We start from the raw sequence: 10,324 nt of genomic DNA, 5'->3' as shown, positions 1-10,324 counted from the left end.
TGGAGAGCTTCACAGGTGCTCACATCACAGGTGGGGTGTGTGTGGTCAGTAGGATGGAGAGCTTCACAGGTGCTCACCTCACAGGTGGGGTGTGTGCCTGTCGGTAGGGTGGAGAGCTTCACAGGTGCTCACCTCACAGGTGGGGTGTGTGCCTGTCGGTAGGGTGGAAAGCTTCACAGGTGCTCAGATTACAGGTGGGGAAAAATGCCTCTCACAGAGATTAGGATCTATAAAAGTAAAAGGTTTGATTTATCTTTTTGGAGGAAAGAGGGAGTCAAAGAGAGTGGGAAAAGAGAGCAGGAGATGGTGTGTCATCCCAAAGGAAGAGAAGGGAAAGCCAGCCCAGAGAACAAGAGATTGTGGTTTTCAGGGGGCTGCAGTCTAGAAACCGCTGCGTCTGCTCCTTCGGTCCTCGGCCTCGCCAGCCAGTGGATAACAGAAGACCGTCCCAGTCCAAGAGCTGGCTCCCTTCCTTTCTTTGGAGATGAGGTTGTCTGAATCATCTCAGGAGATGGGAAGAGGCTGCCCTGTCAATATGGCTGAAGCTTGAAGCTCCTTCCCTGCTGTTAACTCAGGAACTCTGTGAAAAGCAGATTCTGAAATAAAGGGATTTGGAAAGAAAGATTTACATTTCTTTTCTGTCTGTTCAGCCCTTTTAGGAAGTGCTGTACAACAAACCTCCCACTGGGAAGGGGGTATGTTAGCAAGAGCACTTACAGGATTGATCTTTAACTGTTACTAGGAAATTGTAGGGTGAGGTGTTTTTCTATTATTTTTGCAGTTTTTACAAGGCCACCCCTTTCACTGGTGACTCTGTTTTCCTGTCATGCAGGAGCTTCCTAAACTCTCTCCTACCCACATGTGAGTGTATAATAGGCTAGGATGGGTTGGGTCACCCATCAGTCACTCATGGGTTTGCAGCCACCCTGAGACCCCACTGGGCAGACCCTGAGTGGGCTCTGTCCCCGGGAAGGAGGGGTCCACTTTGATTATGCTCTATTTCCTTTCCCAGGGAGGGGCTGCAGAGGACTGTCTGCTCCATGGGTCTCTACTCCATGGTCTAGGAGTTCATTCTTTTTCCATTAGCCATTTTGGTCATAGTGAAGTGGGAGATGGAGAGTGAGCCTCCCTGGGTCCAGGCCGTTCTTTCAGGCTCTGGTCTGCCCTTGAAAGACAAGAATGCAAAACCACATTTAAGTCTCACATAGTCACTTCTGCTCCTGACTTGTGGCTCCCTCTCTTAAAACTTAGCCAGCTTGCTGCCCCCAGAGCCAATTTCAGGTACAGCCACATCTGTAGGTCTTGTCTCAGTGTGACTCTGAGCTTCCGCTCTTGCAGGCCCGTGTGTGTGTACGTGTGTATATGTGTGTGTGTACGTGTGTGTGTGTGTGTGTGTGTGATCTCCCCTTCCCTGGCTTCCTTTTTACCCTTTCTCTCTTAAATTAAGTACAGGCCACTTGGCCCTACCAGCCTCAGGATTTAATAATAATAATAATAATAAAGACCACACCTTGTTCTCTTTCCCTTGAGCTGTATTTGCATAATTAAAGATTTTGCAGAGTGACAGCCTGACTCCACTGAGAGGTTTTAACAATGAGTTTGATTATTTCTGCAAAGCTGTTTCAACAAGGCTTAAACACTCAAGGCCATTCTCACTTTCTGCTTTACGGATGGGGCTGAGAAGCAGTTGCCTCTCCAGACCTGAGAGTGCTATCTCTTCTTTTGTACAACTGCTTTCAAACTGCCCTGTTCTTTCCAAGGTAATTTCCTTCTTGTGATAACTTACCAAGCACAGTCAAGAGCGGCCAACTCGTGCTAATCCGTTCCAACCCTTGCCCACTAGACAGGCTGTTCTCCACCCCCCCACCCTCCCCCCACACACTTTCTCTGTGTGGCTCTGGGCTCAGACTCTTGTCAGTGACGGGCTTGTGCACACGTTTTGGGAGGCAGGGAAGAGCTCCTGGCCATTAATCCCACAGGTGGGTTTAGTCAGACATGGGGACTTGAGAGGGACCCTGTGGCTGCTGGGATATCACAGAGCTCCTGTCACTGCAACGTGGCTGAGCTTCTGGGGCCCTTCCCTTGAACCTGCTCCCGGCTGCTGCCCTTCCCTGCCATTTTCGCCCTGTCTGATAAAGTGCTTGTGCATGACTCATTCGTACCTTCCCTGTTGGAGGTTTGGATACCTTTTCTTTTCCCTAGAACTAGAAGCCTAACTCACACAACACATATTTTTCCTCTCAGCGATATGACCATCAAAGTATTTAAAGACTCTCTTCCCCGAGGACCTAGGAGGTCAGGGCTTTCCCGTGGGCTCCATGCTAAGCCTTCCGTGGTTTTGCAGGGCCTGGCAGGGTCAGTGCAGCAGAGGCGTTAATGACCAGATTAGTCAAAGGCAGACCAGCTGAATTATGAACTGTTATTCCAGTCACTAGAAGGTTCTTTAACTGGAAACTCAACGGAAAGGATACCTGCAGGATTTGTAGAGAATTACAGAACTCTTAACTCTGTGAAAGTAATGTATTTGTAATATCGATTACATAACAATAACTGAGAAAGATCTAAAAATCTCTAACCCTCAGTCTCTACACCCTTCTTACCGTGGACCTGATGATAATTCTTGACTGTGATTAGGGGAGTGGCCTCACCCAGATCCAAAGACCCTTCTCTGGGTCCCCTGGTGTCTCAGTCCCAGCTTAATACTCTGGTGGTTCCCACAAAGTCTCATCCTGCGCTGTGAGCCTGAGAAGGGCTGAGGCTGGGCCTTTGCCTCTGAAATGCGCAGCTCCTCACTCTGCTGCTGGAACCAGCCGTGGCTTCAGTGGCTGTTCTCTGACCCCCCCTAGTTCCGGGCTGTTTGTTTCTTACTTTGTGGTTGTGTTTGTGCTGTCTGAGCAGACTGTTAAGTAAACAATACTAATGATGTTATACGAACTAACATGGTCACTTCCTTTATGCCAGGCATGGAGGGCCACCCCTCTTGTTGCTTCCTTTTATCTTTTTTTTTTGTTTTTGAGATGGAGCCTCAAGCTATCACCCTGGGTAGAGTGCCATGGCATCACGCTCACAGCAACCTCCAACTCCTGGGCTCAAGCGAGTCTCCTGCCTCAGCCTCCCAAGTAGCTGGGACCACAGGCGCCCGCCACAACGCCCGGCCATTTTTTGGTTGCAGCCATCATTGTTGTTTGGCGGGCCCGAGTTGGGGATTTGAACCCGCCACCTTAGGTGTATGTGGCTGGTGCCTTAGCCGCTTGAGCCACAGGCGCCAAGCCACTTCCTTTTATCTTTATATCGCTTTTAGGAAACAGATGTAGCCTTGTGCCCTTTTACAGACTGGACAACGGAGACTTCAGTAGTTCACGCTAACTGTCAAAGCTTGAACTCGTAAATGTAGGGTCCGCTTCCACACTTTGAAACGTGTCCTAGCATCTCTCGCTGAGCCCCGCATCCTGCTTTAGATATTTATTGCAATCTTACATTTACAAAGTGTTGTGATACTTACGTTATTTCACTGTCAGTGGCTATTACTCCTTAGCCTCCACTGACTGCTGACTGTGCTGAGCTGGGCACTTCAGAAAGAGACCTCGGTAGTGAGCACATACAACAGGAGGATAAAACAAAGGCTTAACAAAGCAGTCAGGGCATCCAGAGCAGGTACTGATCAAGCTGCCTTGTTTTTCCTTTGCCTGTTGCAGGAATACCAAATTGATATATTTTTCGCTCAGACCTGGACAGACAGTCGCCTTCGATTCAACAGCACAATGAAAATTCTCACCCTGAACAGCAACATGGTGGGGTTAATCTGGATTCCAGACACGATCTTCCGAAACTCTAAGACCGCTGAGGCTCACTGGATCACCACGCCCAACCAGCTCCTCCGGATCTGGAACGATGGGAAAATCCTTTACACCCTGAGGTAGGAAGCCGCCTGGATCCTCAGTTGCTCAGGTCTGGTTGTCTGAGTGTGTGGCTGAATCCAGCCCTCCTGTGGGCTGATTTTGGACCCTTAATTTAAATGGTCACAGGTGTGAGGCCCTGTTTTTACCTCTTGAGTTCCTTTTCACATTTCACACACTGCAGCATCCCCCAAAGAGTTTGTTCTGCTAGCACGTAGATAAAAATAAAGGTGTAAAAATGACCTCCAAAGAATAGAAACTCATTTCTTCATCAGAATACATCTGCTGGAAGTGGGCTATGAACATTATCAGTGATATATTGAGACCCTCCTGCTGGGAAAAGGCAGCTATCTTCAGCGCTAATTAACTGAGCAGTTAGAGCCCAGTGGGAGACCTCAAGGAAGGGTGGGCATCCCTAGCACCCTATAAGGGGTCTGCCTAGAGGCGGGGAGGTCCTCCCAGAGTGACCAGCCAGGTAAGAGGAGCTGCAGAAACACACATTGTCACTCCCAGAGTCACCCCTGGGAACTCCTCTCTCCGAGGCCTCTGTGCTGTGATACTGAGTCTAAGTGAACGCATAACAGTGAGGCCACCTTGGCTGCCGCTGGCCGGTGTCTGTGGGATGCCTCTCCACACTGCTGGGTCCTCAGAGCAGGTAGAGCCTCGGGGAGCTCCCAGCCACCTTCTGGGATGCCCACTGCTCCCCAGGCACCGGTGAGCTCTCAGCTGTCTGCTCCATGTCCTCACTGTGTGTGGCCCCTGTCACTTCACGCTGTGACCCTTCCTGCTGCCTGAGGTCCCCACCCCCATGGATTTTAAGCCATACCCGTGCTGAGGATTCTTATATACCTACCTGAAACCCAGCATGTCCCTGGGGACTCCAGATTCTTATAGCCTGTGCCCCCAATATCTAAAGGCACTTCCGGGGCCCAGCATGGTGGCTCATGCCTGTATTCTAGCACTCTGGGAGGCCAACGCGGGTGATTGGTTGAGCTCAGGAGTTCCAGACCAGCCTGAGCAAGAGTGAGACTCCATCTCTAAAAATAGCTGGGCGTTCTGTCAGGCCCCCGTAGTCCAAGCTACTCTAGAAGTTGAGGCACGGGAATTGCTTGAACCTAAGAGTTTGACGTTGCTGTGAGCTGTGATGCCTTGGCATTCTACCAGGGGCGACAGAGTGAGACTGTCTCAAAAAAAGATATTTCCTCATCAGTCAGCTCAGGAGAATGTAATAGCTCTCCTTCCTCAGGCTAAGTGGACACCACTGCCAGGACCCTCAGCTGCCCTTTCCTCCAGGGCCCTGAGCTGTCACACTCCCCCTGGCTGAGCTTTTTATCGCAAATGATCTGTGACCAGGAGAAATCTGTGACTCCTAGTGTTAAACAAGCGTCCATAGTGCAAATGGAGATGAAAATAAGCAGAAAATGAGAGGGGACTTTTTGGTTGATTTCTTTTTTTTTTTTTTTAAGAGACAGGGCATCTTTCTATGCCCTACGTTGGAGTAGAGGGGCCTGATTGTAGCTCACTGCAGCCTGGAACTCCTGGCGGCAAGCCGTCCTCCTGCCTCTGCCTCTCTAGTAACTGGGACTACAGGTGCCCCCCAACCCCACACCCTGTTAATTTTTAAAAGTTTGTTTATAGAAATAGTATCTTGCTTTGTTGCCCAGGCTGCTCTTAGACTCCTAGCTTCCTCTCATCTCTGCCTCCCAAAGTGCTGGCATGACAGGCATGAGCCACCAAGCCAGGCCAGATCTTGGGATTTTAAGATTTCAGGGAAGCCTTGCCGGACAGGAAACAACAACAGTAAAAGCCACTGCAGGGGACTGTGCTGCTGAAATAAGGTGAGAGAGCTGGAGTTTGTCCAACATGTGTCCTCATCAGCCTTAGAGCGGCACGAATGAGACTCAGTGGAGTTGCTCCCCAGCAGGCAGAGTGGAGACCTGCCGGTCCTGGGCCCTTCACCGCGACTCCGACTTACAGGCCCATCTGCCCTGGAAGGATGCAGCGTCCCTGTTAGCAGAGCCACCACTCACCTTCCGAAATAGGGAAAGTTGTCCAAATAGGGAATTCCCCCTCACAGGGGGATTAATCTGGCTTGCTACCTATTTAGACAAACTCACAAGTTTCCACATGGAGGAGGGATGTAATTCAGATGTATTGAGATGTTCAGATGTATTGAGGGATGTAACACTCAAAACAACAGTTGGTTTTGTTTCCTCTCTGTCTTGGCTCATGTTTCTAAACACAGTTGGACTTTGACTCACTAGAATTCCCTCTGCTGCCCATAGTTAAAGGCAAAACAGTGACAGCAGTAGGAAAGGAACCTAACGGTCTCACCAAATGGACGGGGTCATTGCCAAGAGAGGGTTGCTGGGTGGGTCCTGAGTCCAGGAGCCTCCCTCCCTGTCCCTGCCCCTGCCCCCACCTCGCCCCAGAGCTGTGCAGGGTCGGTCCGCCCTCCAGAGTGATGCTCTGCTCTCCCGCAGGCTCACCATCAATGCCGAGTGCCAGCTGCAGCTGCACAACTTCCCCATGGACGAGCACTCCTGCCCGCTGGTCTTCTCCAGCTGTGAGTACCGGCGTCTCGGGGCGTGAGTGCGGTGTGAGGCATCTCGGGGCATGAGTGTGGCGTGAGGCATCTAGCCTTCTGGGAGACAGTCATGAAATTGATGACAGTGTCACCACTGTATAAGCAGAGGACATTGATAATGGTTTTGCTATTGGCTGCCTGGGGGTTTTCACTCTAGATCTTGTTATGTCTAGAACATAGGTAACTTTGATCAAGCTGTGAGCAACTTAACCATTCATGATAGATAACATTAAGGGATTCAGGCTGGGCACCATGGCTCACACCTCTGATCCCAGCACTCTGGGAGGCCAAGGCGCGTGGCTTGCCTGAGCTCATGGGTTTGAGACCAGCCTGAGCAAGAGTGAGACCCCCATCTCTAAAAATAGCCAGGCAATGTGGCAGGCGCCTGTAGTCCCAGCTACTTGAGAGTCTGAGGCAAGATGATCACTCAAGTCCAAGAGTTTGAGGTTGCTGTGAGTGTCATAGTGTCACAGCGCTCTACCCAGGGTGACAGAATGAGACTCTGTCACAGAAAAAAATAGAACAATAATAAAAACAAAGGATTCAGAAATTGATGACTGGTTGAATTCCCAGAGTCCCTTATGCTAATGAGCTATGGGTACTATTTGGGACCATATGTAATCCTATGCAGTACTTTTAGATTTAATGTTGTCTTAAACCAAGGTGATTTTTCTTCTAAATAAAACAATATGGTTTAAAAAATATATATCTCTCTCTCTATATATGTCTCATTGAACCTCTTTAGGGTGATGTCATTTTTATAGTATTATATCCTCTACTGTCATACTTATGATTAATATCATCATAGCTAACAAGTAATCACTTACAAAGTCTCAAAGACCTTAAGTACACAAGTACATGTGTATTAAACTTAGCAAATTTATTTGCTTATGTATAAAGTTTTTAAGTAAAAGTCAAGAAAATATTTCCATTGAGTGTGAATTTATGATGGTTCCTTCTCAATGAATTCATCACAAGTACTTACTGTTTGACTGATAAGAACTTAATTACCTTTACTGGCTTTCTTTAACATAACGTATATGGAACATGACAAACATACCTGATGAAATTTCAGGCATAAGTGTTTGTGGCTTTTTTCATTGGATGTTGTAGATCTCTTTCTCAACCTACAATGAAGTGTGAGACATGGTTGCCATGGTTTCCTTGTTCCTCCTGCTGCTGACTGCTTTGGGGCTCTTGGGAGCTCAGGCCCTGGCCAGCAGAGACTGGGGGGGCCCACGGGCAGCGACGTGAGTGTTCCCACCAGAACCCTTGTTTCTTCCTTCAGTAATTTCCATCTTCCTGTCATACTTTAAAGTTTAAAGGGTTGTGAAGCCTTCTAAGAGTTCAGTTCCAGGAATTCAGTTCCAGTTCCGTCTAAGAGTTCAGCTCCAGGAGATTTTCTATAAGTTACAAGACTTCCAGGAAGGAAAGTACCTACAGGGATTGTTTTTAAAAGATTTGTATGGAAATAGCGTAATTTAAATTCTTAAAAGGAACTCAGAAACATTGCTCAAGGAAACACTAAAACCTTAATATCAGTTAATGCCTTTCTGGAATTAGTTGGAAATTAGCATAAAGTAACAAAAGAAGTTTGATGCAGCTGGAGGAATGGTCTGTGAGATTGATGTCTGTTTCCAAGTCTCTGGTGTGGTGTGGTGTGAGGTGGGGTGAGTGACTGCAGAAGCAGGTGCCCAGAGCCTTGCATGGGTGTCAGAAGGCGGCACTCCTAACATGTGGGCAAATAAAAGCAATTATATCTGTAAATCAGGGAAAGACATGGCCAAATTATGTTTGGCAATAATGTGAAAGAGACTGTGTAAGAGCCAAATTGTGCGCTTCCCTCCAGGGGAGGCTGGGGAGCGGCAGGAACTCGGTTTGTCTCTGGCGGCCTGCAGAGTGGTGCAGTCACTCTGGGGACCTCTCAGCAGCTTCTCCCAGAATGAAACACAGAATCCTCGCACACTCCTTGGCATTCACCCAAATGAACTGAAAAAGTGTGTCTGCGTGAAAACCTGCGTACAGGTGTTTAAAGCAGCTTTGTTCGTGATTGCCAAAATTTGTAAATCAACCAAGTTGTCATCCTTCAGTAGTTGGATGAGGTAAGCAAGTGCGTGCTACGTGCAGGCAGTGGGTGTCACACGCCAAAGAAATGAATTTTCAAGCCACGAAAAGACGCAGGCAAACCTAAAGTACACGTTGCTAAGTAAGAAATTCAATCTGAAATGTGTGTATCCTAAATAATTCCAACCATGTGACCTTTTCCAACTCTGGAAAAGGCAAGGCTGTGGAAACTGGAAAAAGATCAATGTTTGCCAGGGGTTGGGAAGGAGTGGGAAAGCTTAGGGGAGCACAGAGAATTTTTAGGGCAGTGACAGTACTGTGTGTGGCACCACAGAGATGGATACACGTCCTGATACATTTGTCCAAACCCACAGAATGTGGAACACCAAGAATGAGCCCTGATGCTCGTGTCAGTGGGCTCATTGACTGTAACAAACGTCCACTCTGCTGGGGTTGCTGACAGTGGCCGAGGCTCGAGGAGGCCCACAGGGAGGTGTATGGGAAGTCTACGTATTTTCCACTCGGTTTTTCTGTGAACTTAAAATGCTCATTAAAAACATCTAGTAAGAGAATGACTAGAGGTAGATAAATCAGGTAGGAATCCATTGCAGTCTTATACAGGAGCTTTTTATTTCTTTTTTACACCAGTGTTAAAACTTTTATTTTATACCATGCGAGGTCAATTATAACACTTTAAAAAGTGACAACAGCTGTAAGCTGCATTTTTACATTTATACATCAGAAACATTCATTTTCAAAAGCGGAACATAATTCAACTGCTAATGCAGAAAAAATTTACTATGAAAATCAATGATTTTATAGCTGTCCACATTCTGTGATACTTGTTCTTTTATTAACAGACCTTTAGGAGAACCAAATGATTCAATCTTTCTCACAGTATCCATGTCATCCTTAACAAACCCAAACACTACATGCTTAAAGTCCAAATGTTCTGCTTTTTTCAGTGTTATATAAAACTGAGAATTATTGGTATCCTGGCCTTGATTGGCCATGGACAGCAACCCAGGACAAGTTATGTTTCACATCAAGGTCTTCATCTTCAAATTTGTCTCCATAAATTGACTTTCCTCCTGTTCCATCATGCTTGGTGATATCTTCCCCCTGACAATCAATACCTGGAATAACGCTGTGAAAAATGGAGTTCTTGAAATCAAAGCCCTTCTCTCCAGTGCACAGTGCTCGGAAGTTCTCAGCAGTTTGAGAAACAATGTTGGAAAATAGTTCCAGGGTTATACGTCCTAGAGGATCACCATCTGTGTTAACATCAAAAAACACCACAGGGTTGGCCTCCTTTGATAATTCTGCTGCCAGTCATACATGTGCTTTCTGGAGTTCCAATAAATTCTGTTGACATTCTTCAAATTTTTCTTAAAAAATCAGCCACATCTTTAGCTTTAAATCTCACGGCAAGTTGTTCTACTTTTGCTTCACCATCAGCATAATCGGAGGCAGTTCAAACTAAAGCATTATTTGAAACATTTAAGGGTTTTAATTCCATTGTTTTGGTAGTAACATGGTTTGCACATACTTTAAAGACCTGGTCTCTTCTCATTAGGATCTGACAGTAATTCTTCACTGTATGCCAAAGAATCTTTATATGTCCAACACCATGCTCCTTCCACTGATTGACGTCCCAATCCCATCTGTAAAGTTTGGCTTTTTTTTTTTTTTTTTTTTTTTGAGACAGAGACTCAAACTGTCCCCCTGGGTAGAGTACCATGGCATCGCAACTCACAGCAACCTCCAACTCCTGGAC

General features: G+C 47.0%; 1 protein-coding gene across 1 annotated transcript in view; it reads left to right on the top strand.

Moving 5' to 3' along the window:
* GABRG3 (gamma-aminobutyric acid type A receptor gamma3 subunit) overlaps positions 1-10,324 on the top strand; it is a 585,376-nt gene that overhangs the window by 287,770 nt on the left and 287,282 nt on the right. Inside the window, exons 2-3 of the mRNA XM_023519287.1 lie at positions 3,696-3,916; positions 6,380-6,462. Of these exons, the coding sequence (XP_023375055.1) occupies positions 3,696-3,916; positions 6,380-6,462 (304 nt within the window). The remainder of the gene's footprint in view (positions 1-3,695; positions 3,917-6,379; positions 6,463-10,324) is intronic.

Source organism: Otolemur garnettii, unplaced genomic scaffold, assembly GCF_000181295.1.
Source record: "Otolemur garnettii isolate 467f Iridium unplaced genomic scaffold, OtoGar3 scaffold00170, whole genome shotgun sequence".
In the NCBI taxonomy this organism is placed as follows: domain Eukaryota; kingdom Metazoa; phylum Chordata; class Mammalia; order Primates; family Galagidae; genus Otolemur; species Otolemur garnettii.
The sequence above is the reverse complement of the archived record's forward strand: the minus strand, read 5'-3'. Positions and strand labels throughout refer to the sequence as shown.